Source organism: Lynx canadensis, chromosome D4 (genome assembly GCF_007474595.2).
Source record: "Lynx canadensis isolate LIC74 chromosome D4, mLynCan4.pri.v2, whole genome shotgun sequence".
NCBI lineage: Eukaryota > Metazoa > Chordata > Mammalia > Carnivora > Felidae > Lynx > Lynx canadensis.
The window spans coordinates 90,395,469-90,423,043 of NC_044315.2; the positions used below are offsets into that span (position 1 = coordinate 90,395,469).

A 27,575-nucleotide genomic window follows, 5' to 3' on the forward strand; every position below is an offset into this window, starting at 1 on the left:
GGAGGAGGAGGAGGGAGGCCTGGGGAGCACTCAGCAAACACAGGGATTCTTTCCATTCTCAGAGTCTCCAGAAAGAATGCCCCAGAGGGCATATCCCTGCCGCTCTGGTCTCAACACACGTGTCCCCCAAATTCATATACTGAAACCCTAACCCTCAAAGTGACAGAATCGGGGCGGGGGGAACTTTGGGAGGTGATCAGGTCGTAGAATGGGATTCCTGCCCTCACGGAAGAGACCGCAGAGGGCTCCCTTGCCCCTGCACTTTGAGGACACAGCGAGAAGACGCCCTCACCAGACACCAAACCTGCTGGGGCCGTGATCTCGGATTTCCAGCCTCCAGAACTGGGAGAAATAATCCCTGTGCTTCCAGGCCACCCAGTCTGTGGTATTTTGTCACGGCAGCCTGAACGGACTAGGAGATCCGCTCACATCCCAGAGGGGCTTATGAAGAAATATCTCCAAGTTTCTAATTCGGAGTTAAGACAAACAGCATGAGCAAGCTCTATATTTCCCCTGGGGAAACCAAAGTTTCAGACATGGGATTGGTGAGATTTTTAGGATCAGGACACTCGGCGCCCTGGGGGGCCAGCCGCAGATGTGTGTGAGCCGGACGGAGGGGTGGGGAGGGCGGCCCCTGTGCCCCCGGGGCCCCCGAGGTGCAGCGCGCCTGGTCCGTCCACCGCAGGGACGGCTGGACGACGGCCCCGAAACCCCCTGGCCGTCCTCTGTGGACGGACCCCTGCCTCTCGGCACCCATGCGATGGGGTGACCCTGGGAAGAAGCACGGGCCAGGGCCGCTCCATCAGCACAGAATGGTCACCTCACGCCGTCAGCAACCCCTTTCTGCCACAAACCCCTCGTCCCCACACCCGCCAGGACACGCACCCTGCTCGAGAGTTCTCTCCTTCCTTCCAGCCCACGCTGCCTGTGTTTCAGTTTACCCCCAGCACTCCCCTCGCTTGGTCCACGAGGAAATGGAGACGTGCTGGGGGTGGGGGTGGGGGGCAAGGGGGACCGTGGGAGCCCTGTCACCCCGTCTCCCCTTCCTGCCGCCCTGGGACCAGCCCTACCGTCACGTCCTGGTAATGCCTCCTGGCACCAGCAGCCAGAGAGGACAATTCTCTTGCTATCAGGTTCTCCACGGTGAGAAGATTGCTGTTGAGATGTTTGCACAGCCACATTGCCTGAAGAAAGAGCCAAAGAAAATTTCCGTGAACGCTGTAATTAAGAGGACTCCGTCAAAATGCCCAGGCCCTTCCGTATTCTACTAGAAAAGACTGGCCACAGGGAAGCATACCTGCTTTCTGGCTGGAAGGAGGCCACCCAGGGGGACAAGCCCACAGAGCACCCCCCCTCCCCAGCCTGAGGGGGCCGCCCGAGTGTTCTTTTTCCAGCAGCCAGTGATTACACGGAGCTAGAAAGCCCACGGAGGGGCCCTGCTTGTAGCTGCCTTGACGCGCCTTCCCAGCTCCGCAGGGCCACAAAAAGGTTCCAACAGGAAATGCAGGGACAGGACCTAAACATGGGGCACAAACGTACCCGTTCATTTTTTCTTAGATCAGGAAATGATCTGACCAAATGAACGTTTAGTTCATTGATGACTACGTATACTCTACAGGGAGGAATACATTTTAGGGAATAATAATGTAATGAAATGCTCTTAATGGCAAGATTATACTGATGGCCATTTCAGCATCGGGATGATTCAGAAGGCCCTGAAGTCCCCCGGGGCAAGTATCAACCTTAATTCTCTCTGTTCCTCCTGCTGGGAGATGTCAGTGATGATAGCCCTGCAGGGCTCTGTCTGGATTATACTGTATATCATCTTACTGTAAAATTAGATTCTGCGTGTCCCCACATAGTGGTCAGACGTGGGGTAGCGCATTCACCAAAAGCTGAAACAGCAGTGGGGCGCGGTGGGCCCTGACCTCGCCAGGGGGCAGAGCCGATGGCCTCAGCCAAGTTGGGACTGGACGAAAGAAGTTGTCTGTGCTCACCACGCTTCACGAATTCTACCCAGCAAATTCGCCAGCGATCAGGGAAGCGCTGGAACTGGGGTTAAGCGCGGGGGGCGGGGGGGTGCTGGGGGAGAGGTGCCCAGAGTGCCAACGTCTCAAAGACAAAGGCCCTTTGCCGAAGGAGACCCCTCACCCCGAGTGACCCGACTCCGCCTTAACGTGGCTCGGGGGCCTGTCTGTCTCAGGGCAGAGGCTACCACCTCGGAAGTGGTTTCAACCGGCTTCCTGGGCCTTTTCCCAGGAGATTCTGATCAGGCAGGTCCGGAGGGGAGTCCGGCACCCGCCACCTTCCAAAGCACCCTGGTAACGCTTGTGGCTGCCAGGCCTGGGGGCCCTGGGTTTCTAGCAGTAAAACAGCGTGTTAGGTTGGGGGGACCGTAGAAAGGAGTGAAGGCTGGCAGCCTGATCCTCAGGAACACAGTAGGAAAACTACCGACAGACAAGCAGAAGGACAGAGGGAGGGATGGATGGGCAGAGCGGTAGACAGAGAGACAGACGGGGCGCTAGGATACAGACGACTCCTGAGCACAGCAGATGCAGGCCAGCTCCGGCAAGGATCGGCCGTCTTAATCCCTTTTCTGAACACAGCCAAGTGCCAGCTCGTCAGGGGACACAGCCCGCCATGTCACCCAGGCCCGGGACGAGTGCTCACAGTAGTGGCACGGTCATCAAGGAAGAGTTGACTGAAGTCCGCTAGCCAGGCTTTTAAAAGAGAGTTCCAGGGGCACCCGGGAGGCTCGGTCAGTTGAGCGTCTGGCTCTTGATTTCAGCTCAGGCCATGATCCCAGGGTCACGGGATTGAGTGCCGCAACGAACTCCACCTCCACTCTGCACTGAGCATAAAGCCTGCTGAAGATTTTCTCTCTCTCTCTCTCTCTCTCTGCCCCTCTCCCCTGCTCATGCTCGCTCGCTCTCTCTAAAATAAAAAGTCAGTAAAAAGCAGAGTTCTGTCTCAGATGATTAAAACGTTACAAAGTCTTGACACTCAAAAAAAGGAGTGTAAGGTTAAAACTGTAGGCAGGACGAAGCACACCAGCTTCAGGACTGGGGTTGCCTCCAACTTAAGACAAAGAAGTGGGTACGATGAGGCATCTGCTGTATCTTTAAAGCCATATCTAAAGTGGAAAGGGAATCATCGAAGCAAACACGGCAAGATGATAAATTCTGGAAAATCTGGGAGCTGAGTATCTATGGTGCAGTTTCTATGCTTTTCTGATTAACAGTCTCATAGTTAAAACTTTAAGAGTGAGGGGCGCCTGAGTGGCCAGGTTGGTGAATCGCCCGACTTCGGCTCAGCTCATGATCTCCCTGTTCGTGGGTTCGAGACCCCGCGTCGGGCTCTGTGCTGACAGCTCGGAGCCTGGAGCCTGCTTCAGATTCCGTGTCTCCCTCTCTCTGCCCCTCCCCCGCTCGTGCTCTGTCTCTCTCTCTCTCTCTCAAAAATAAACATGAAAACAACAACAACAACAACAACAACACTTTGAGAGTGAATCTGAAGATTCCGTGTCAAAAGTCTCTAGACGCTGGTCTGCTTCTGGAAATTTATCCTAAGGATGTAACCAAGTGTGTGCAAAGATGGTCCCCCGCGGCCCGAGAAAACCCTGGAACGTAGATCCCAACTGTTGAAATGATGCTCACCCCTGGATGGTTGCAGAATTATACTTTTGTGTTCTGTGCTTTCTAGGCTTTCTATGAGGCCTGCTTGCCGCCTCTCCTAATAAGAAAATAAGTTAAAGAAGCGGAAGGGAAGGATGAAGAAACGCTCCGTTGTGCTGAGAACCCGCGGAGGGGCGGCCCGGCTCCCACTCTGCAGGGAGATGAGATATTACGGCATTACAACACTTAATATGATGCACTTACTATAGTTGTTTTCCCCGAGGCGGGTGGACCTAATATTACAATCTTCGGCACTGTGGAATAGAAAGATTTGAATGTCACCGCTCGAAATGATAAAGCAAGCTCTGTGCCCGCGGTACTGTGGGGGTATTCATTTCCTTCCTCCCCAGATTTCATTTTCTGCGAGTGACACGGTCGTTTGTAACCCAGTGGCTCAGGGATGGTCTCGCCATAGAACATACTCTGTATGTTTAGGGAGGTAAGTGATCACTGAGATGGTTTATTTTTCTGTCTCCGAGGGGACATGGACACGGTAACTTGTTTGCTAAACTAATAAATATCAAGAACAATTGGGATTTCGAACACCATAAAGCATTTTAAACAGGGACTTTGTCTTGGGGACACGCTCTCAAATAAAGCTGTATTTTATGTAAATCGACCTTCCAAGCTTTGTTTTATATATATTTATGCCTTTTTATTTAGCAAATTGTATTCCCCATCATTTTACAGAGGGAAATAACGGGGGGGGGGGGGGGGGGGAAGCCTGGGGCGGATCGGCCAGATTTATAAAACCCCAGATAGGAGAGCCTTTGTTTTCCAATGTGGGCATTTCCATGCAAATGGCTTGCTTCGGGGTCTGAGGCTTCGGGCTCTGGGAGGTTGTCGGGCCCCACAGAATTCCTCAAGACGGGGGTCGGGGGTCGGGACTACCGACTAGGTGCTGGCCCACTGGAAAAGACCAGACCAGCATCTCAGGAAAAGCGCTGGAAGGCATGTGTTCTTGGGTCAAAACAGGCTTCAGGACGTGGTGTCTGGACAGATGAATCCACGCTGATTCCTCCAAGTGCCACCTTGACTAAGCCACCCCCGGCCGCTAAACATGGGGGGCCAGGAGCACAGAGCAGAGGTTGGGAAGGCAGGCCTATCCCCTCACCGCTGCTGGCCTGACCCCTGAGCCAAGGGGACAATGAACAGGTGTCTCCCAACGCATCTGAGCCTCTGATATCTACACGCAGAGACCACTGCTGCCAGGGCCCCAGGAGGGCACCTCGTCCATGCTGAGGACAACGGACACGCGTGCCCTTTTAGTGTGGCAGTGGCCACAGAGAAGGAACTAGGATCCATTTGGCCCATGAGCTCATGATCGGCACATGGCCGCCTGGGTGTAAATACAGAACTCTGTCCAAATTCACGGCACCTTCTCATTTGCCAAAAGCACGGAAGGACGGTTGAAGCTGATCCGCTCGCCGATTCACTCGTCGAGCACCTCGTCCTCGCTCGGCACTGGGACCGGGGCTGCCGAACACAGCAAGCGGGGCACGAGTGGCTGCGTGAGACGGCAGCCAGAGGGAGCGGCCATCCTCTGCTCTCTCCTCGACAACACGACAGGCTGCACCCACGTCCTGGCTTTCCGCTGCTGCTTTGACGGGTGTGTGTCCCCAGTGGCTTTAGAGCACTGTCATTTTCTACGTCTGGAAACGTTTACAAACCTGGTCCGTTGGCCCCAGTGATGTGCGAACTTGCTTCTCAGGAACCCCACATCGTTCCTCCTGGTGGTGACGGGAATCAGAGATGTGGGGGCAGGAAGGCCCCGGCCTACTGGCCCAATGCTGCCACGCTCTAGTTCAGCAAAGCCCTGCACGCACTTTCCTCCCCGAGGCAGGCTCAGCTGGGACGCCTCCGGCCCTCCCCAGTACGGCGGACACAGCTTCCAGGGTGCTGCCGGCCAAAGCCACAGTAAGGGAGCACCAGAGGGCCCGGTCAGGCTCCTGTGACCTCCGCCCAGCCCCCTCTCTCGATTCTAGCCACAGGCCTCTGCTCAAGCTCCTCAAACTCAGGCCAGACCCAATGGGACTCGGGGCCTGGGGAGCCCCGGGAGAAGGAGCCGCACCTCAACAAGAGCGTTTTGGGGAACGAGCTGACTCCCAAGTCACGCAGTCATCTTGACAAAGTTACGGGGCTCGGAGGCTGCTGGGGATGCCCTCCCCTTCCAGGCTCCCGTAAGTGGCACCCAAATTGCACACATCTCTGAAAATGCTTTAAAAGGGGAACATCCACGGCCTTTCTCCCCATCTAATTTCTCGCACACATTTATGTGATTAATTTCAGTTTCTTAAAATCTAACACCTTGGAACCCCAGCTCTGCTCATGAGTAATTATTTATAAACAGTGTCATAAAAGGCTGCTTGACTGCCAAGAGTAATCAACTTCTTCAAACCACTTCAAAGGAAATCAAAAAACCTTTCCATCCACAGATCCTTTTGAGGTTTAACTAGGAGCATGATTTAAAATTCACAAGAAAACCCTTAGGTATTGGAGCTCTAATACACAGCTTTCTTGGACAAACGTTTGATAAAAAACGCAACATACCATTATATACACCATCACCTGCTTTAATATTGCCCAGGGCTACTGTAAATGCTCACTTTGTACTAAATCTGCTTTTCTCGAGGCGAAGGGGATGCCAGCCATGTGCCGGGGGCTCCCCTCATTCCCTCATGTGCGTGCTCACCGGGGTGAGTCCGGAGCCTTCTTTCGGTCTACACTAGCCACCGGCCACATGAGCCCCTGCCCGCCCCACCCCGTGCCCAGGAATCAGAAGCGCTGAGCGCCCAGCTTCCAGGAAACACGGGCCGCTGCGTGGCTGGAAGGAGGCAAGACAGCCTCCCTCACTAGCCCAGGGAGGCAGAACCGCTCACTGGACTTCAGAGGGCCTCCCCTTGTCCACTGTCCTCTTCCAGAACACACAAGAGAACACTCACAAAAGCTTGGCCTTCTGCCCAGCCTCCCCTCCTTCCCCCATGTCCTGCCTCACTTGTGGGCGGACGCCTGGGCACGGGGAGGAAACCTGCAGATGCCCCTCTCTGTTCTTCACCTAAGCGGTTGGGCCTTGAGCAAAAAGGGCAAAGAGATTCCAACATCCCTGAGAGCTGCCAGCCCCCGGCCTGGCAGAGGTGGTGGAGGCCTGTGGGGACAAATCCACCCCCCAAAACAGTGGTTACTGGGATCCGATGCCTCTACTCCCAGAGAGAGCATCGGGCCAAACACCTTGGCTCTAGCTATGGAGGAGGGCAGGAGGCCGGCCCCCTGCTAGAGCCAGACGACGCAGGTCTGGGTCCTTCGCCCCCGCCTGGGAGCGAACAGGGCAGGTGCAGCATGGAGAAGGAATGGAGGCTCCGTGGCGGGCGGAGGAGGCTGTAAGGCCAGCCCCCAACGGCGTCGGCCGCACCGAGTCTAAAACAGAAAGATGGTGGGGAAGTGACAGTTCGACGCTGAAGATTACACGTGCGCACAGAGGGGCAGGATTAAATATGATGGGAATCTGCCTTGAATTTCAGCTCTTGAATTTCCGGCTTCAGGCCGGCGGTGTGAGGACACGGGACACGGCACACGTGGCCCAAAGTGAATCTTTCAAACCAGCAGGACAGAGCGGTGCCGCGGCCCGGCTCCTGAGAGTTGAGATGGTTGTGTTATTACCAGGCACAGTTTTTAACTCAGAAGGATCTGGCGAAGGGTCACGAGTGGGAACTCCCACGCCCTGTCGTGGGGGGGGGGGGGGGGCGCGGTGCGAGGGTCGAGGCCTTGACCTCGCTTCTAACTGCTGCTTTGCTTTCTCTTCACTTTCGCTTCTGCTTTAACTTTGCTTTGCTCTGCGACGCGTTGGTGCTGATACAGGAGAGCCGAACACGGCGGGCGGGCTGCTCCCCGCGGCCCGCAGACAACACCGAGCCCCCGTCCAGACTCGGGGTCGGGGGAGGAGGTGGGAAGGCAGCCACATCCGTCTCCGGCGCGGGAGGCCCGGCTGGTGAGCTTCGGTCTGCGGCCGGACCCCCGGGAAGGAAGGTGGCCCAACCGCCACCCGCACCCCGGTGCCATGTGATAAACAGCCAACCGGAGAACAGAGGCCTCTTAGAAGGGTCTCTGCGGGGCAGAGCGAGCCCCACCAGGAACACATGGTGGCCGGGTGGGCAGCTCAAGAGGGTGGTGCTCCCGGCCCACGGGTGCCCACGGCTCTGTCTGCACCTGGGGCATGTGGGCTCACAGCCAACGTCAACTCTCAATTCTGCCTACCCAGAGAATCACACAGGGGCACCGCTGTGCTCTCTGTGAGCCACTCTGCTAAGGTTGGCGAGATGGCACTGGGACCCAAGCAGCCCCTCGCTCCGATGCTCTGCGGCCAAGCCTGGAACCGCGTCAGGATCGGCGGGCGGGGGCACGCCGGAAAGGCCAAGCGTGCGTGGTGTACCTGCAGGCCTGGAATGTCCTCTCTCTCGCCTTCTTCTGTCGTTGTGTCTTGATGCATCCTTTCTCATCTCAGGCCTGTGAGCCCCACCACAGGGCATCTCAGGCCTCTGCCCTTCTCAGCTGCGCCAAGCACCAATTTCACTGGCGAGCCGGTATCTCCTTCAAAGTGGCCAGTGCTCCAGTGAAAAGAAACATCAAAGCTCGCAGACACCAGTTCTCCCTGACAGCTCACACAGGATGGGAATGATCCTCCACTTGGCAAATCGACCGTGGAATGGAGTGCCCCTCTCTTCTCTCTGGTTCTGGGCCCTGGCTTTGGGTCTAGCCGACCCGCACTTGGGCCAAGAGTTGGGGAACTCTGGCACGCACGAACGGGCACCAGCGATGAGACCATCGGGAAAACCCGAGTGCTGCATGTCTAGGTGGACCGGAAACCACATTTACACCTGACATGTGGAGCGATCACAGAGTTTAAAGCCAACAGGCGAGATCAGATGGGGCACACGAAAGCATTAATAATTGATTCCATGGGCCTTTCGGAGGTTTTCGTTTTAGAAACTTGGCAAGAGAACTTTTTAGCCGTGCCCCCAAAAGGAATTAAGTCATTTTTCAATGAGCCACCACCCCAAGTTGCCAAAACCCCTCCCTTCAGACGCAGGGAGGGCAGAGTGGTTCATAGCGGTTGGGCAGGAGCGGGGGTGGGGGAGGGGAGGTAATGGGAGAGGAGGCTCGTCAAGTGCTCACCATTATTGTTGTCTCGTTGCAAGTGACTGATCATGAACAGGATGGGGTCCTTGGGCTGGTGGATCAGGAGTTGCTCCAGCATGTTCTGTGGGCACAGGGTAAGACACCCAGGTGGTTAACACCTGCATGCGCACCAAGGGACCTGGGCTCAGGTGGCCCAGCGCCCTGGTCGCTACCGGTACCGGCTATGGGGCCCGATCTCTCCACTGCACCCACCAAACAGGCCTGCAGCTTGGAACCCAGCCCCTGCTACAGCTGGATCTGCTTCGATCCCCATGAGCAGAGGAATGAGGGAAGGGTCGTGCGGGTATCACAGAGGCACATGGAGGGACCACACATCCCAGACTCAGAGCAGGCAGGCCCGGCCAGGGTCCTCTCACCTCAGTCCCTCCATGCTCCCCGGACCAGCCTTCTCTCAGTTCGCCTCCTTCACCATGTTCATTTGCCCCGAGCCTTAGCAGATGCTGTTCCCTCCTCTTGGAACACTGTTCCCCACATCCTCAGGTCTCAATGGAAACACACCCTCCTGATCACACCCACTAGATCAATCCTGTCCTATGCTCCTGCAGTCCCCTACATCCGTATCGCCACACCCTTGTCTCAGCGCTGGGCACAGAGTAGGTGCCCAATGCCAAGGTCTGCCGGGTGACACGGTCATCACTGCTCCCTGTGTTCCTCCAGAGCGGGGCAGAATATTTACCAGCCAGAATATTTACTATCCTGGGATAGTCTGGCCATTTAATTCCAAGGAAAACCAGCTTCCATGGTTCCACAAGAGGCACAGAAGTGAACTAGGTAGCAGATAGGAGCTGGGCCGGCACCGTTAAAGAGCCTCCATCAGGGACAACCAGGGAGGGGCTTTTGCCTTTCAGGGGCAGAGGACGTGTGCCGCGGACGAGAGCACGCAGCTCTGAGAAGCCCCAGCTCTGCTCTGCACCCCGCCAGCAAGTGCCTTCCCTTCTCTGAGCCTCAGCTTCCCCAGCTGGTGGAGTCCCAACGGGACTAGCTGACTCTCACCGCTGAGATGGTGGGAGATGATGTTGGCCGTGTCACAGATGAGTGTTTTTAATTTCACTTTCAATAGCCATGTATCTAATGTGTGCTAGAACACCTACGGTTTCAAGGCTATAGCTCAAGAAGAGGTAATATTACTTAATTTTTTTAAGTGGGTTGATTTAAAGAAGTGATCAAGTTAGGGGCGGCTGGGTGGCCTGGTCAGTTAAGCATGAGACTTCAGCTCAGGTCATGATATTGTGGTTTGTGAGTTTGAGCCCCACATGGGGCTCTGTGCTGACAGGGCGGAGCCTGCTTGGGATATTCTGTCTCCCTCGCTCTCTGCCCCTCCCCTGCTCATGCTCACAGTCTCTGTCTCTCTCAAAAATAAATAAACATTTTAAAACGATTAGGTTAAAGCGGAGAAACATGGTGATAAAATTTCATGGAATAATACACCAAAAAGAAAGAAGTGCAGGTAAAAATGGACGAACCCCAAATAAGTATTGCCGCGGCCTAGTTAATTGTCTTGGACCAACGTCAATGTCCCAGAGTTATGTTAGATAGCATTGGGGGGGGGGGGGAGTTGGGGAAGGGTACATCGGAACTCTGTACTATCTTTGTAACATCCTGAGGGTCTGACACTGTTTTAAAAAGTAGTGAAAACCATGGAGGGAATGCAGAAATGACTAAGGACTGGAAATACTGATTAGGAGCTTTTTCAGGCTGCTCTTTCCAACAATCAAGCTGAGCTACACCAGGTTCTCTAGAGCAGACCACGATACCCCCAGGAGCTGGCCCCACTCTGCCCACCAGCCAGTGACTTGTAACTCAGCTAGCCATTTTCTTTTCTTGGCTTGGCCACTCAGTTGCAGAAAAATCTCTCTGCCTCTTTCAGTTGACCCTTTCCAAAGGAAGCATATGTTTGCCGGAGAGATGGAGACTCGGGGTGGGTAGTCTGATCTCTGTCTCACGTGCGCGGGTCAGAGGCTCCAATGAGCACAAGCGTCACCACAGTGGTGCCTCTGGGGACAGGGTATACCTGGAGGGGCAAATGCTCTAGAAACTGGGCTCCAGCTTCCCTGTGGCCCTCAGAACCTCTGAGTGGCAGAGAGTTCTTCCAGTCCAGCTCCTGAAAGCCTTTGCCTCCAGGAGATGCAGAAGGCAACCAGAAGGGGCAGGGCTTTGCTAAAGGTCATACAGGGGATGAGGGCCCAGTCGGGTCAGAAACCCAGGATGACAGGCTGGGAGCTGCTGGGAACTCCTGACCCGAATGAAGAAGGGACATGTGGGAAATGCTCCTGTCCGAACCATAGGGCACAGGGCTGCTGTCCCAGGAGGTGGCCATCTCAGGGGACGGTGAGGTCACCTTGAAACTCGGACACTCCCCAGCTTAGAAACCAACACGGCAGAGGGACTGGGGACTGTTAGCGCCGAGGGGCCCCCTTGAAGATCGGCTCTTGCAACCCAGCATTTCATAGCTTCGAGAAAAGGAAAGAATGGGACTTGGTCCAGGCCATTGGGCGAGCTGGCGCGGAGCCATGACCAAAACCTGACCGGGTGGGCTGCCCCCTTTCTTCCCTCCTGGGTCCGCAGGACAGGGGCAGGGGGCGTCCTCCGACCGAGGCATCTCTCAGGGTCCCAGCGGTACAGGAGTCAGACACCCACCCATCCCCCCCAGCAGCGGGGTCGCAGCCGCGCACTGCTACCGCGACAGAGGCTCCCGCTGGCGCCCGGTGTCGCGACAGGGCGGGGCTGCCCGGGTCACCTGCATCAGCTCGAATATGTGGTTCGCCTCCCCGTATTGGGGCATTTCCGGGGGTATGCGGTGAGGGGCGGTGGTCGCGTCCATGCCTCCGTGCGGCGCGCCCGCTCCCTGGAGACCGCCGTCGCTAGGGCCGCCGCGGCGCCGCGTCATCAGCGCGCGCCCGCTCCCTGGAGACCGCCGTCGCTAGGGCCGCCGCGCCGTCGCGTCATCAGCGCGCGCCCGCGTGGCTGGAACCGGGCCTCGTTCCCGGCTCCACGGCCCGCGCGCTCAGCTGCGGGGGGCAGGTGCTTCCCTGGGGGCGGGTGCTTCCCCGTGGCGGCCTCGCACTGCGGTCTGTGCGTCTCAGGAGGTGGCCCTCCAGCCTTCTAGGACCAGAGGTGCTCCCAGGAGGGCCCCAGGTGCCGAGACGCCCAAGGGGGCACGTCGGCCCTCCGTGGGGGCGGGAGGCGGGTCGTGCGCTGGTCCCGCCGTCGCGCCCCGACCTGGGCGTCGGGCGCTCCGCGGGCCAGCCCGGCTCTGCTCTCTGGGCCTCAGTTTTCCCACCTTTAAAGCGAGTAGAGGTTGGGGAAGGCTGTGGAAAAGGTGGGGGAGTCCCTGGGGCGGACGGGAAGGCGGGGGCTCGCGGGGCGAGGCAGGGCTGCCACGTGACCCGGTTGCTATGGCACCCGCGGGAACAATCGGGCCCGCGGCCCCGCCCCACCCACCAACCTTCCCGGCCCTGGGAAGAGCCCCTCCCGGGCCCCAGACACCCTCGGAGGCACTCGGGTTTCGGGGAGCTCTGTGAGTGAAGGCCGGCCTAGGACCAGTAAGGTTAAAGCGCACCACCCCCCACCCCCCCGCCGAGCCCTGGGGGGAGGAGGGGAGGGAGCGGAAGGAACCCCGATGCCGCCCCTGGTGGGTGGGACGTGGTGGAGGAAGGAAGGAGCGCTTCGAATCGCGTCAATCCCCAGCGGGACTGGGGCAGCCTGGTATGGGACGCGACGCTGAGCTGGGAGCTCCAGCTTTTGTCTGTTGCCATTTTTAGAAGGAGCTGCAGGTTTTGAGATGTGTTCTTAACAAAACTATGGGGTAGGTACGTGATGGACGGGGCGTCTGGCTTCTGTGATACAGAATGCCCCGGGTTCGACTCCTGGCTCCACCCGTGTGAGCCTGCTCTGGGCGCCACTTTCCTCCCCTGTGAAGTGGGGATTATGGAAGGATTCCGTGAGCGCATGCATATGCCTGAAGTACGGGCTCCTGGCGTGTATTAAGGGCACAGCGCATCGGGGCTACTATTTAGTAGTAACTTCATTTAATATTTGCACCAGCCCCCAGGAATAAGTACCTTCATTCCCATCTTACAGGTCAGAAATTGGAGGATCAGAATGGTGAACAAATAGTTGACCGTAAGACCTGGGGCAAGTCATTTCCCATTTTTGGGTCTCTTTTCTCATCAGTTGTGGACCATAAAGCGTTAGAATCAGAAGTCCCCTTGAGGATATTCTAATCCAGTCGCCCTTGTTTTATAGATAAAGTGAGGTCCAGAAAGGGGGAAACTCTTGGCCAAGTTCACTCATTAATCAGAGGCAGAGCCAGGGCTGGCGTCTTGACTCCTAGCCAAAAGCCTTTCCCAGCAGCCACTAAGTGCCCAGAGACATGCCCTCCGACTGTAAAAGGCTGCAAATCCGCCTCTTCCCCTCAGGACCGCTTCCTCAAAGCGCGCACACCTTGGTTGGCTTGTCAAAGCCAACTGCAAAGACAGCTGGGGAAGAAAAGGAAGGCCCCCCCGCCCCGCCCGAACAAAGAACACAACAACCAAACCTGCAATTTGCACTGGAGAGGTTCAGTTTGCTTCCTGGACATTTCTGAAATGACTTGCCTTTCTCCTCATTTATTTTAAGCCCTAGGCGCTTTTCATACCACGATTTAATCTTCTTTAGCAGCCTGGAAAAATACAAATCAATTAAAGCCTAAAACCTATTGGGTAATCATTTTTTCCTTCCTCCTCCCCCAGATCGAGAAGTGCCTGCACCCTGTGCCTTTCATCCAGACTAATTTGGCTGCAGTAACTCGTTCAAGGGACGATCACTTTGGATAGCTTATTACAGCTCTTCTCACGACGTTTCCTGGCGTGCATGTCACAAGTCGCTAGGATCAAGAACCAAGTCAGTTTTGCTCTCAGGGGCTCTTGGGGCCACCAGCCAAGGTCGTGCTGTATCCTTGGAGAAGTTGACAGCCCCGGGAAGCCCCGGGAGGGTGGCAGGGAGCCAGACAGCGCAGGGCAGGCCCCTGAACACTAGGGGAGGGGGGAGCAGAGAACATTCTCTGCAAGTGGAAACGAGGCCCAGGGGTCCAGCTGGTGCGTGACCCCTAGGAGGGCTTGGGCAGCTTTTTGGGCGTTTGGTATCCCCTCCACCCCAGCCACCCACTCCCGGCCTTGGGTCAGTCTGATGTCTGGCATGTCTGTCTCTATGGACCGTCACGGAGGGAGGGATCCAAGAGCCCAGACTTTATAAAGTGAGGCAGAGCTGAGTGGGGAATCCGGGCTTGCTCACTTCTAGCGGGGTGACCTCAGCTTCATCGTCTGTCACGTGGGGATCATCAGGTACCATTCGGAGAGCTGTGGTGAGGATTCCATGCATGGCCAGGGTTCTCCTAGCGCCCCGTCGATAGTCACTGCCGTGGGGAGGGTTGGGGCGGGTGTTCGGGACCTCGCTGCAGGCTGGAGCATGGCTCTCGTCTGCCCCCCCCGCCACCCACCCCACCTCCGGAAAGGACCCTCCTGCAGACCGCACTTAGCCCTTCGTCCCAACGTGCCCATCCCACTGCCCTGCTTCCTTTTCCCTTTGGCAGCGCTCTTATCCACAACACTGTTCGGTGGCTCATCCTTGTTGTCCGCCTCCCACTCTGAAAGATAAATTCCAGGGAAGAGGGGCTTGTCTATTTAGTTCCCTGCCGTGTATATAGCCCAGCACTCAGAATCGGGGCCGGCATATGCTAGGCCCTGCAGAAGGGGTGAGTGAGCAAACGAATGGAAGCCTGAGGTCCTTCTGACCCCTCTGGCCTTCAGGGGTTCTCCTAGCTCTGCCTGACCCTTGGGGGTTCCCCCGGCCTGCCCTGCCCACTGCCTCCTGCACTTGCTCACAATAGTCCCAGGTCACCCCCTCCTAATGCCCCTCCCCCCTCCCCCCTCCTCTCCTCTCCCGGAGCTCAAGCCCTCAGCAGACCCTGCTGCTCTCAGGGTGTGCACCGTGCCTGTTGTGGCCTGCTCCTGCCATTGTGTGCACACTGTGTAATCACAGCAGCTTTGGTTGCTCTGACAACCAGGCGCTGCGCGTTCCAGGCTCCGGGCTCCACACGTTCCGCCTGCACCTCGCACGGTGCTCGCCCCACCGTTACTTCCCTCTAGCGCATTAGCACTCAGAGGCTCACCCCAAGGCCGGCCGGAAGTAGTGGAACCAAGATCTGAACCCAGGACTATGAATAGAGCTTGGGTTCTTAACCACCAAGCACAGCTCTGAGCCTTATGGGGAAGGCCAGACTGAAAGCACAACCCCCCCCCCCCGCCCCCACCCAGAAACCCCACCTGTGTGCTGTGCTCTGACCTTTCTTTTTTTTTTTTTTTCAACGTTTTTTTTTTTTTTAATTTATTTTTGGGACAGAGAGAGACAGAGCATGAACGGGGGAGGGGCAGAGAGAGAGGGAGACACAGAATCGGAAACAGGCTCCAGGCTCCGAGCCATCAGCCCAGAGCCTGACGCGGGGCTCGAACTCACGGACCGTGAGATCGTGACCTGGCTGAAGTCGGACGCTTAACCGACTGCGCCACCCAGGCGCCCCCTGACCTTTCTTTTATAGAAGCATTTTTTTTTTATTAACTTATTTTTTTATTTTTTTAAATTTACATCCAGATTAGTTAGCATATAGTGCAACAATGATTTCAGGAGTAGATCCTTAGTGCCCCTTATCCATTTCGCCCGTCCCCCCTCCCACCACCCCTCCAGCCACCCTCAGTCTGTTCTCCATATTTATGAGTCTCTTCTGCTTTGTCCCCCTCCCTGTTTTTATATTATTTTTGTTTCCCTTCCCTTATGTTCATCTGTTTTGTCTCTGAAAGTCCTCATATGAGTGAAGTCATATGATTTTTGTCTTTCTCTGACTCTCTAATTTCACTTAGCATAATACCGTCCAGTTCCAGCCACGTAGTTGCAAGTGGTAAGATTTCATTCTTTTTGATGGCCAAGTAATACTCCATCGTATATATAGACCACATCTTCTTTCTCCATTCTTCCATCGGTAGACATTTGGGCTCTTTCCATCCTTTGGCTATCGTCGATAGTGCTGCTATAAACATGGGGGTGCATGTGCCTCTTCGAAACAGCACACCTGTATCCCGTGGATAAATTGTGCTCTGACTTTTCTAGGTCTTCCACCCCCAAGTCACTTGTAAGCCCTGGGCCCAGACCAGGCAAGGCGAGTCATGGGAAGGGGTGCCCCAAACTCCAATAATCAAGGCAAATCACATTTAAAAACATCAAAATCCATGCAAAATCCACTTCTGTTGCCAAAAATGTAAAGACGGGATCGGTTTTACTCATTCCTTCTGCCTCGGGCTCCAGTATGGCGCAGCCCCAGACCCCATCCCGTCTTTAAAATCCTGACGCTTTGCGGCCTCCTCTTTGGTGTTAACTTTTATTTCTTTAAATAGCACGTTAAATGTTTTTCCCTCGCTCGACTGCTGGGTTTTCTGGTGCCTCACCCTGGCCCAGGCCCCCACCGCACCCCCCCAACCCCGGTGCCCCTTCCCACTTGCCCACTTCCGGCAGGGGGCTGAGTGGGCAGGAAACCAGTGTCCTGCCCGGCCCGGGACCAGGCCCACCCCCCTGGAGCCGCAGCTAGCGCGAGCAAACACAGGCACTGTGGCTCCCAGAGGTGGCCTGGGCACTGCGGCTGAATGCACTGTGTCATATTTACAGTAGGTCTGCTGAGGTCCATGGGGTGCCATCGTCTGGGCCTAACCCCCACAGGTCAGCTCCCAGCCCTCCCCAAAGTTCTCGGAGTTGCCGCTCCCGTCGCGTCCTGGAGGCCAACTTCGGATCTGCCCTTGCGTTTCCTTTCGTCCCTCTTTTTGCCACAGAGATGCCCTCCCTGCTCCAGCCCTGCTCTGGGCTCAGGATGCGGAGGCCGACACAGTGGAGGGAAATGCCTCCCGTCTCCCTTGGGCCTCCTCCTCTCCGCCTGGGTGGGGCCTCCCAGGAAGCCTGGAGCGTGTTCTTCCCCACCCCTGCCCTTGCCAGGTGTCCCGGCCCCTTGCGCCCGCCAGCACCCCTGGCCTTGGCTTGGCCTCCTCCGACCCCTTCACGCAGAGCACGTCTGGTGCCGTGGGTGTGGGTGTGGGTGTGGGTGTGGGTGTGGGTGGGCATCCACAGTGTGGAGAAACTGAGGCCCAGAGAAATCCTTGGCCACGCTTGAGGGAAGGAAGTCATGGTTCGTGGCAAAGAACGTGTCCTTGGAGGGAAAAGAGACTTGGGTCCTGGATCGCCTGGGGGATCTGGAGTGAGTGCAGGAGGGAGGGGGGACGCCGAGAGGGGCCGTGAGCATGCCGGTCTGACACTCCAGAGCGGGGTCCGCAGTCTGGGGCCTCATCGCTGTGTTCCCCCCGCCCCGGCAGATTCTCGTCCTCCTGTAAATGACCGCTGAGGAAGACCATGAATGAGACGAAGGAGTCCCTGCGAGGCATCGAGCAGAAGTACAAGCTGTTCCAGCAGCAACAGTTCACGTTCATCGCTGCTCTGGAGCACTGCAGGGAGAACGCCCACGACAAGATCCGGCCCATCTCCAGCATCGCACAGGTGGTGCCTCGTGGGCTGGCGGGCGGTGGGGCCGGGCTCTTGGGGACCTGCCGGGCCCAGCGACTCCTGGGCGACACCTTGCATGGAGGGGGAAACAGCTGAGGCCCGGAGACGGCAGGCGTGTCTGTGCCGGGATCAGGACTCAGATCCTGACGAGGCAGGAACGGGCCCTTCGTTCCCTCACCACATATGTGAGTAAATACCAAAGCGGGCTGGAGACTCTGCCGGACCAGGGGTCCCGGCTCAGCCACACGCCCTCTCTGTGACCTTGGGCCAGTGAGTCACCTTTCTGTGCCCCAGCTGCCTCAACTGGAAAAGACGGGGTGTGCGGATTTAAGGAGCTCGTGAGGGAGCCTCTCAGCCAGTGTCTGACGCCCGTGGTCCCAGCAGTGGGATCCCATTGGGGTTTGAGAAACCGACCCGCCAAGCACCTCGCGTCTCCCGTTTGCAGACATTGTCACCTGACCCGGGTCTCCCTGTGAGTTAGGCTGCCATCCCAGTTTGCGGGACCTGGAGGGCTGGAGACGGAGCTGGCCCTCCAGGAAGAAGCACACACCTAAGTGGGACCCCCTCCCGCCGCCAGCCGCCGGGGAGTCGGCTTCTGGAAGGCCAGCTGCTCACAGCGCTGGCGGGGCGTGGGGACCAGGGCTCAGAACCGCTTAGGAGAAGCACACAGGCCCCAGAGATAGCAACCCCTGCTGGCAACATCCTTCAACAAAAACCCTCCCTTCCGCTGTGCGTGAATATTCCTCCCAGATCTTTAACGTGAGAAATTTTAAACCTACAGAAAATACCCTCTTTCCCCTGAACTGTGTAGGAGTAAATCAGGCTCAGACTTCCAGGGAGGGGCATGGCCGGGTTTTCAGCGTCGGGATGGAGCATGTGAGACCCCTCCCCGCAGCCACGGCTCAGAATCTACGGGAGCCAGAGTGACCCCGCCCCTCAGACGCACAGGGGCGTGGCCTTCTCGCCCAAAGTTCAACGTAGGGCGTGACCCCGCCCCTCAGACGCACAGGGGCGTGGCCTTCTCACCCAAGGTTCAACGAAGGGCGTGACCCCGCCCCTCAGACGCACAGGGGCGTGGCCTTCTCACCCTAGGTTCAACGAAGGGCCTTGACAAACGGTGGCCCCAGGCGCCGACTCTGCAAGTTAAGTGTCGATTCTCGGCCCTCACCTGGCACCCCCCCACCCCACCCCCACCCCCGGACCTGGGTCATCCAAAGGTGACCTGCCCACACACACCTGGTAGCGCAGGGACTCTGCTCTGTTGTAGTTACACCGGCTGGCAGGCTCCTCCCCGCCCTCCTCGGGTCCCCCGGCGGCTGTCAGGGCCTCTCCCCCCTCACAAAGCCGCTGTTCTTGGAAGGAGCCATTCGGATCATTTGGGAAGACGTCCCTGAGCAACTGAAAGGCAGCTTGGAGAAGGGAGGGGAGGCCCCCGGAGGGGACCGGGAGGGGAGGGGAAGCGTTCGTGAAATGGGCCAGATATTCCCGCCGGCACGAGGCGTGTAGGCTTCAGGTGGGGGTGTTGGCAGACCCAGCCTGCCCAGCGCTCTCGGGGTGCCTGGGACATTAACTCTACGTAGTGACCTGTGAGTCCACATGCCTCAATGTGCCTGCATCTCCCCTGTGACTCTGGGAGGGTACGAGGAACGGGGGGGGGGGGGGGGGGGGGGACGCTCCTGGATGTTTGGTCCCCAAACCAGCTGGGGGCCGGTGGTACCTCCTGAGCTCGCCCCACCTGGCCCCTGCAGGTGCAGAGCTACATGGAACATTACTGCAACAACTCCACGGACCGGCGCATTCTGCTCATGTTCCTGGACATCTGCACAGAGCTAAACAGGCTGTGCCAGAACTTCGAGGCCCTGCACTCTGGCACCCCGGTCACCAACAACCTGCTCGAGAAGTGCAAATCCCTGGTTAGCCAAAGCAATGACCTAAGCAGCCTGCGAGTGAAGTAAGTGGCTTCTGGGCCTGTCCCGGAGGCGTCAGCAGCATGAGCATGTGGGGAGGGCGGTGGGGTGAGGATGGGAGGGAGGGGGTCCCACAGGAAGGAGCCTTCTCTCCAGAGGACAGGAATGTCGGGACTGATGGGTCACGTGGCTACTGTCCAGCACCGCCCCCCGCCCCGAGGTGGGGAATCTGAGGCCCACCGATGTACCCAAAGGGCCAACCCAACAAATCCTCTTACTGAAAACAAGGGACGCTGAGGCTCCACATACAGTGGGACACAGACGAGCCAGCACCGGGCAAGGGGAGGGGGAGTCAGAGCAGATGTTCCCAGAAGCCCACGGAGAAGCAGGACTTCTGGAGCCCGTCCCTGTGGGCATCTGGGCCTCAGCACCGCCCAGTGTGGCTCCCTCATTCCGAGCCCTGGGGAGTCCTCAGCACAAAGCACCATATTCCGGAGGATGCTGTTTAGTTACTGGGGATAAGGAGAGTCGGAGGGACTGAGCACATTTTGGAGCCGTTACGGGTTTCCACAGCCCCTAATCCGGGTCTCTACGAGCACAGGCCAGTGGTTCAAGCATCCTGCCTCTCTATGCCAGGACTACCTACGGTTCGTGGCCCCGCGAGCCCGCCGAACCACAGCGTCCAGAACCTCCCCGGGGATTGTAATGTGTGGTCAGGATTAGAAAGTGCCCCGGTCTGGAAGAGCCCCCTCTTGCCACCCTGCAGGTACCCTCACGATGTGGTGAACCACCTCAGCTGTGACGAGGCTAGGAACCACTACGGAGGCATCGTCAGCCTCATCCCCATGGTCCTAGACTTGATGAAAGAATGGATCGCCCACTCGGAGAAGCTGCCCCGCAAAGCTGTGCAGCACGTGAGTGAGCCCCAGGCACGCCAGGAAGCCACCGCAGCAGCCGCTCCGCCTTCCCGGACCATGAGCACCCAGTCTTGGTTAAGAAAACACCAACTTAGGCAACTTACAAAAGACAGCCCCAAACCAAGGGGGAAAGACAAAGGATGTCCAAAACCTCCCTGGAGACCACCTGGTGGGAAGCTGTAACTCAGAGCTGGCGCCCTGCTGAGCCCCGCGTGGGGGGGGGGGGGTTGCCGACTCTTCACTTGGGCTCCGGTCATGGCAACTGATGAACCCCAAAGGGGACTGCCCAATATACCACTGAGAACCTGTCTCCCTCTCGCTCACTTTTAACTTCTCACCGCTCCACGCCTCTGGGCTTCAGGCTCTGCGCCCACTTCCAGTGTTGCCGGGAGAGGCTGGTGAGAGCAGGGGAACTGGCCCGCCTAGGCGCTCCGGGAGCTCCAGGCCAGCGCCCTGCCAGGCCCGCCTCTCCAGGCAGAGCCACCAAGCGGGAGGCCACAGGGCTCCTTTCCCGCCGCTGCGGCCACTGTAGGGTCCCTCCGTCCGCCAGGATGCTGGGGGCCGGCGCGGTAAACTTCCTCGGTGTCATTAGGTGTCTGGACCCAAGGGGGAACGAACCTGCCTCTGCTCTCCTTTACTTGGGGGAGGGAGGCCATGAGAGGGGCCGGAAGGACTCTGCGGCTCCCAAGTAAGACAGTCCCCTGGTTTCCGGGGCGCAGTCAAGGCCCTGACGTCGTAGCCTGTGTCTCTGGCCTCCGAGCTGCTGGAAGTACTGTCTGACTGTTGGTTTTTCCCTTCGCAGGGGGCGACTTAGATTCTGTATTCTTGCTTCCTCGGGGGCGACCGTCAAGAATAAAAAATGTTCTCCCACCTGTCTGCCTGGCTTGGTTTCCTGGGACCTCTCCCTTAAAGAAAACTACGCTTATCCTAAGACATCAGAGGACACTGGGCAGTAGGCTCACAAGCAAAACCGCCAGCAAAGAGCAACCGCTAGAGACGGGAGTCTGCTCTCAGGAGGTTGAAGCCACAGGCCCCCCCCCCCCCCCCATGCTGGCGCGGTAACTCCCGTAGTTAGAGCGCACTGGGACTAGAACCCGAATAGGTGTCAGGGTTTTGCGACAAAATTAAAAGCTGCCACCTCCCAGTCTTTATCTCAAAGGAGCCGCTTCCGTCGTTAAAACGGTCATTTCCAGGGGCAGCTGGAAACGTATGTTCCAGGGAAGGGACGGTGAGGCGAGGCTGGATCTAACAATTGTTTCAGGTGGTTTCCCGCCTTCTTCCAAACACCTGGTGACATTATGGCGGCCGCCAGCTGCACCGTTTCCTTGACACGCTCACAGAACACAACGGCAAGGCTCAGGGTTGGTAAGCTCTCCGTGATCTCGGTGCCACCTGGGCTCAACCCAACGGCCAGCCAACCCCTCAGGGCGGCAACCACGCTCCGAGCGCAAGAGGGGACAGCAGCGTGGGCCCGGCAGGCTGTCCGGCCTAGCGGGTCTCGGGGGAGAGGGCTCCGACCACGTCTCCCCCGGCACCGTGCCACTCTTTGGGGGCAGGCGGGAACGTGAGGCGGATAAAGTAGGATCCGTGGTTGTGTGCCAGGTAACTTTCTAGAACAAAAAGGGTCTGACAGCACCTCCTCCAGCCGCTCGGGGTAACCAACCAAGCCAGACCTGAGGCTTCTGCATCTTTGGGTGGGTCCCAACTCCGCCTAGGAGCCCCTCCGAGGCCAGCACGGGTCACTTCACGTCAACACAGCAGAGTAGTGCAAAACAATAGATTTTTATTTGTTCACAGTTAAACACAAGCAACTGCCTTGACATTTTAGAACATCCTAAGAAGGACAGCAAACCCTTTTGATTCCAACTCCCATTCACTAAGATTGTACCATTTTCTCTTGCAGCTCATGTTTATGGCATCTGACGTGGATTGTTTGACATGCTTTTAAGATCGAGGCGGGAAGGTTTAAACCTTTTGACAAGAGAGGACTTTCTCAAATTTAACTAAAAGCAATCAATTAAAAAAACTTTTTTTTCCACTGATGGGGACCCCTTTAAACTGCAAGTTAGCCACATGTGGTTGATCCATGATTGAGTTATAAAACTAGATTACGTCTTAGCAAAATCTGTTCCTCCGTAATATGCTTATGGTCCGCAGAAGTCTTCTGAAAAGTGATCACTGATTCTTTCTAGTGCAAAATGCCCGGCCGCCTCTTGATAAGCAGAAGTTTCTGCTGCACAGAGCAGCGCGTACCCTCCTGTCCAAACGCTGTAGCAAGGTGGGGGAAGGGAGGGGGGCTCAAACTCTCCGGGGTCTCCTCTAAAAGATCTGTTCCAATGCGTCAACTAGTCTACGTATCCCAGAGGGTGGACCATTTGGTAGCAACGGGAAGGGAAGGGGGCAGAGGGCTCCTCTGCCTTCATTCATTGGTTTCAAGGCCAAAAGCGGTCATGGGCACAGGCTTCCGATGTCGCTACAGCCACTCTTCCCTCAGGTGAGCTTGTGCAGACCGTAGACGGCGGGGAAAACACAGATACCCCGCTCTCCCCGCACATGTCACAGAGTCACGGACGGGGACACTGGGAACAAGGGTCACAGCAGCAGCCTCAGGGCCAGGCCCCGACCTAAACTGGCTCTTTCCCTCTAGAGGAAAGCGCCATCCGGTGCGGTGGATTCCTCCACGGCATCAGGGGAGGGGAGGGCTCACGGTACAGAGCTGGGGCGGGGGGTGGCGCGTAAACAGGTACTCAGACATGTTCCGGAGACACGTCCTGGCACTCGCTGCCGGTCAGTTTCGAGCGTGTGCCTCGAGAGTGAAAGGGCAGCAGAGGAGGTGTGCTGGTGGGGGCCGTTCCACGAGCCCGCTCTCTTCCCCGCACGAGACGTGCTCTGGGTGGGGTGGGGCTTCTCCGGGGACCACTCTGAAGAGGGGCTGGCCTGTCCCCGAACATCCCAGGGCGGGTGGCCCTCCACCTCGACTGTGCTTCTGGACCAAGCCTGCCCTCTGCCCACACCCTCCATAACCTGCCCTCGCTTCCGCCCACCTCCCGGTGCTTTCCGTCAAAAGAACGGTCATCTTGTGGCTTCGAGTGGTAGGTTCTAGTATTTGGTAAAAACTCCTGCTGGCTAGTCACAGCACATGCTAGATGCTCTCCGCAGAAACGCCCAACGTTTTATTCGGTGAGCCTGAACCCCTGCGGCCCGGCTCACAGGGACCCGTCACCCCACTGTCCTAGTCGCCCCCTTCTACACGACTGTGAGACCCTGGCCTTTTGTGACAAAAACACCGGAAGCTACACGGGCTGGGGCAAATGGGGACGGAGCAGGGTCCGGGGTTTGGTCCGTTGTTGGGATTCTGCCCCCCGAGGCGCTGCCCTCCAGGCCGGCCGGCCGGCGGCACAGTGGGCTCTGTTCCAGCATCCGAGGCGTCCAGTCTACCTGCCCGGGAGAGCCGCGCCCTCTCCCCTGCACACGGTCCGCTGCTGCGGCTCACGCGGGAGCTTACCGGTCCTTTCTCTCCGCACACACGGGGCCTCGAAAGAACCCTCGGCTGGCAAAGCGAGCGAGGTCACGTCCGCCCGCCGCACGAGGCCGGTCCTAGCACTCATCCGCGAGGAAACCTTTAAAACCCTCTTGCCCCAAGAAACAACCTTTGTCTCCTACCTTTGTTTTCTGACTCCTGGATAGATCTGTCTTCCGGTGCTATGCTAACCAAGTTTACAGGCTGCACGGCAGAACCCCGTCAAAAGCTTTTTAAAAATCCCTAAAAGCTCTGAGAGAGGTCCACGTGCTCATGTCCCGTGGCAGATTCAGGACCACGTTTTGTCTATGGAGACCACGCTGCCACTTCCCCCCCCCCCCCCCCAAATGATACTGTAGTGCTCCTTTTTAAAACAAAATTCATGCTGCCCAAGAAGCAGACTCTGGCCTCCTCAGGGCCTGTGCCGACCCCGGTTAGTGTCGGGCGGGGAGCAGAGTAGGTTACGCACACGGGCCAAAGGGCTCCGAGGTGGGCAAGCTCTGGGGCCGCCCAGCCCTGCCATGTGCGACAGACGGCTGCTCAGATGGTGTGAAGACATGCTCCGGCCCTGACGCTCATCATTCCGAGACATCTGCCCCACCGGTTCCCGGGCCTGAATTCTCTCTCTGGTGTTCCTCTATCATCACCCTCCTATCCTCAGAAAGACTCGCGGCAGCACGATCAAGTGACCTGTTGATTCCTGGCGAGTTTATCATTTTCAAAACTAAACCAAACCTTATGTTGACTCGAGTCCTCTGCAACATGCGAGCCTCCATTTGGAAGACGGGTAACTTCAACGTGCCTCCAGGCCTGGCCCGCCCCCCCTCCCCCCCCCCCCCCCCCCCCGCCCTGGCTGAGTGAGACACATGGCCTCCTAGAACCCAAAGGAAGTGGAGTGCAGCTCCCTAGGCCGACGGCTGGGTTGCAGGCAGGTGCCGAGGGCCCTGGGCACGGAGACCGGCCCGCGCAGAGCCCCCTCGCCACCCTGCCGCCTCCTTCCCTGTATTTTTACAATCTGCCCCGTTTTTAAGGATGTTCTTTCTTTCTTTACACTGGCCTCTGCCATTACCAGTTAATCAGGGAAAGGGCTTTGATCGAAGCGCCTGGTGTCTCTGTTTCGTGGCACAGGCCTCTTGGGCTGGGGGAGGGTGAGCATTTTGACCTGGTTTCAGTACTTATCCTGTAACATTTTTTTTTCCTTTCTGAATTTGTTCGCGCTTTCTTTTTCTAAAAAGGAACTAGGAAATAGGATGTATTCGGTTTTAAGCTTTCCTTTGGATGAAGCTGAATTAAACATGTGGGGTTATTAAACAGTCCACAAGGGACATCCAGCGGCAACTGTGGGACCGGGTGGGGCTGAGCATAGTCGGGCACACAGCCTCTCCTGGGCTGGGAACCGGTCACACCTGAAGATCCTGTCCTGAGGAGAGGCCCCTGCACCTGTGCCGTCGTGGTGACACAGGGTCTCTCGTTACCTAGCCCCCTCTGGTCAGGCTGCTAGAATATTTACTGCAATGCTTTACAAAAAAAAAAAAAAAAAAAAAAAAAAGACTTTTACCCTCACGTGCTGGAAGCTTCTGGATGCAGTCAGATTTCGTACCATTACAGTCCGTCTTTTCCCTCTTCGTGGCTGAACCCTCGTATACTTTTAACTAAGAGAATAAAAAGAGAAAACCCAGGTTCATTGGCTCTTTCCTATGAGTCTCTGCTCGCCTCAGCTGGGACACTAAAGCAACAGCTCTTGGGCTTCCAGAAGTTACCTCGGGAGCCTCTGTTGAGTTCAGGTGCCGGGCTGGGGGCATCTCCCCCAAGCACGCGTGGGCCTTTGTCAACACTCGCCAGGACGTGGCCCTAAAACACTTTGCCATTACTGACGTGGAGCGGGGGGAGGGGAGGGGGCGCAGCAGCGTGCTCCCCGGAGAGTCGGCCCCGGAAAGCTAGGCTGGTGTGAGAAAGCTGTTACCTTTTTGGTGGTCTAGAACGCGTAACGGCAAGGCAGCTCCACCAGCCTGAGAAGCAATGGTCATTTGAACGTTAAAGAAACTCTGGGCCTTCAGAGCCTTTCCGCCGCGGCATCACCGAGAAGCAGGCACGAACGAGGGACTCACAGGAACACAAAGGGAGAGAGGCAGATGGATGGAGGGGTTGAACCACGAGGCTCAGCTGGCACAGCCCCGTCCGAGGGGCAGCTCCTGGTCCCCAAGAGCTTCTCGGGCAATGGCTCGAGCCACCACCCGCCTCCCCTCCTGCAGGGAACGGTTTTACCACCCCACGGCGGCCTGGTTGAGCAGTCGCAGCTTTCGAACAAACGCCAAATAAATAAGAGGTAGCAGGGAAGGAGGGACAGACATTCCCAGAGAGGGGGACGGGCTCCACGGTGCCAGCTACGGACTTCTCTAACAACAGACATTTGTTCACACACAACTTTCTAGGAAGCTTATCAGAACCGCCAACAGAACATTAAGGGTGAATAAACCTTTGTTTGGCTAGATCTGCTGCTTTAGATGCTGAACTTCAGAACCAAAAGCAGGGAAAAAGTCTCACGTAAAAAAGCTTCCACGTGAAGGTGACCAGCTTCGCGAGCCACATCCTCGTGGAAAGGGACAAAACCAGACTTACCTGCAACACCACCAGTGACCCGGGCTAACGGAGAGCCAACCCATTCTCTGAGTTTCGGGAAAGGACAGAGTGGTGTGTTAGACTCAAAGATTAAATTTGGCCTCATATTGCACACGTTCAAAGGGCGCAACCACTGCGGGGGAGGCAGAAAGTGAAGCCACTGAGGAGCACGGACTGGCCCTCGGATTAGCCCACACTGACCCTCGGACTAGCCCACACTGCTGGGTAAAAGAAAGACAGGGCGGGGAGCGGGTCGAGGGGAAAGTTAAGAGGCATTTCAATGCCAGATCCAAAAACCGTTCTGCATTCAGTCAACTGTGAAAAGGACCCCCAGCCCATTTCCACGGCGTGAGCCAGCCACCCAGACCCTGGAAATGGGGAGGCCTGGGAACGTGCATTCACACCTCCTGTTCTACGCCAGCAGTCTGCGAGTTAACACTGATTGACCGTCATCCTTCGCTGTGTTCATGATGAGTCTCGTTGTAGTCCATGATGTGCAGCTGTCCAACACTGTCCGGGGTCGGGGGGGACGGGTGCGGGCCGTCTAGGCTCGGGGGGGCCTTGCCTTCCGCACCCGGGTCTTTGCCCGGTTCTGTCTTTAGCGTTTCAGAAAGGCTACTGATGGTCACGCTGTCCTCGTCACACTGGCTCTCGCTCTTATTACGAAATAGCTCTCGCGCCTTCCTGCCCAGGAAGCTTTTCGAACTGGGAAGGGAGCCGACGGTGGTCGGGATGCTGGCGGCGGGCTCTCCCGTGGTCGTCTCCCACCGACTGCCGAACGGGCCCGCCCTCTGGCTGGGGGGCTTCTCCGGGGTCGAGAGCTCGCCACTGCCGCCCCCTCTGCTTCCACCGCCGCCCCGCACGCCGGCGGGCCGGGGGGGCTTGGTCTCGCCGTTGTGGCCAGGTGCCTCTTCGTTGTGCCCTGTTACAGAATCCGAGCAGCCGTCCTTACAACAGGCAAGCCTGTAAGAAAGCCGGGGAGGACAAAAGGGGTGGTGTCGGCAGCGCCTGTGTCCCGGAGGCACGCACGCGGACACTGGACGCCACGCTTCAGAACGGAGAGCCCGAGCGTGAGGTCTCAACGAGGGAAACCGAGTCACGACGAGGGACAGCAGAGGAGATCGCACATGTGAGCACTTCTGTGACCACATCCAGCGATTCAGGGCCAAGG

The 27,575-nt window shown here is 57.4% G+C and overlaps 3 protein-coding genes across 22 annotated transcripts in view; 1 reads left to right on the forward strand and 2 right to left on the reverse strand.

Annotated features, from left to right (window-relative positions):
- AK8 (adenylate kinase 8) overlaps nucleotides 1–11,734 on the reverse strand; it is a 127,634-nt gene extending 115,900 nt beyond the window's left edge. The window contains exons 1-4 of one of the 3 annotated variants that reach the window (XM_030294082.1): nucleotides 11,605–11,734; nucleotides 8,844–8,928; nucleotides 3,879–3,928; nucleotides 1,071–1,184 (exon numbers count right to left, since the gene is read on the reverse strand). In XM_030294082.1, coding sequence (XP_030149942.1) covers nucleotides 1,071–1,184; nucleotides 3,879–3,928; nucleotides 8,844–8,928; nucleotides 11,605–11,688 — 333 coding nt within the window. In that variant the 5' untranslated portion in view covers nucleotides 11,689–11,734. Of the gene's footprint in view, nucleotides 1–1,070; nucleotides 1,185–3,878; nucleotides 3,929–8,843; nucleotides 8,929–11,604 lie in introns of those variants that run through there. The other 2 variants (XM_030294084.1, XM_030294085.1) reach the window with 2 other exon arrangements.
- A 164-nt stretch (nucleotides 11,735–11,898) lies between these two features.
- On the forward strand, nucleotides 11,899–21,139 carry SPACA9 (sperm acrosome associated 9). Of its 13 annotated transcripts, XM_030294107.1 has the most exons (7): nucleotides 12,305–12,409; nucleotides 13,598–14,208; nucleotides 15,761–15,798; nucleotides 17,255–17,435; nucleotides 19,190–19,392; nucleotides 20,115–20,262; nucleotides 21,068–21,137. In XM_030294107.1, exons 4-7 carry the CDS (start codon nucleotides 17,292–17,294, stop codon nucleotides 21,077–21,079), a joined length of 507 nt encoding a protein of 168 aa, XP_030149967.1. In that variant the 5' UTR covers nucleotides 12,305–12,409; nucleotides 13,598–14,208; nucleotides 15,761–15,798; nucleotides 17,255–17,291; the 3' UTR covers nucleotides 21,080–21,137. The 13 variants fall into 13 exon arrangements, with proteins under 13 accessions (XP_030149964.1, XP_030149967.1, XP_030149955.1 ...); XM_030294104.2 differs by lacking the exon at nucleotides 12,305–12,409 and adding an exon at nucleotides 11,899–12,002 and having other exon boundaries at nucleotides 20,115–21,139; XM_030294095.1 differs by having other exon boundaries at nucleotides 12,306–12,409; nucleotides 20,115–21,139.
- An 889-nt stretch (nucleotides 21,140–22,028) lies between these two features.
- TSC1 (TSC complex subunit 1) overlaps nucleotides 22,029–27,575 on the reverse strand; it is a 50,567-nt gene continuing 45,020 nt past the window's right edge. For all 6 annotated transcript variants that reach the window (XM_032595686.1, XM_030294079.1, XM_030294076.1 and 3 more), the window contains one exon: nucleotides 22,029–27,367. In XM_032595686.1, coding sequence (XP_032451577.1) covers nucleotides 26,854–27,367 — 514 coding nt within the window. In that variant the 3' untranslated portion in view covers nucleotides 22,029–26,853. The remainder of the gene's footprint in view (nucleotides 27,368–27,575) is intronic.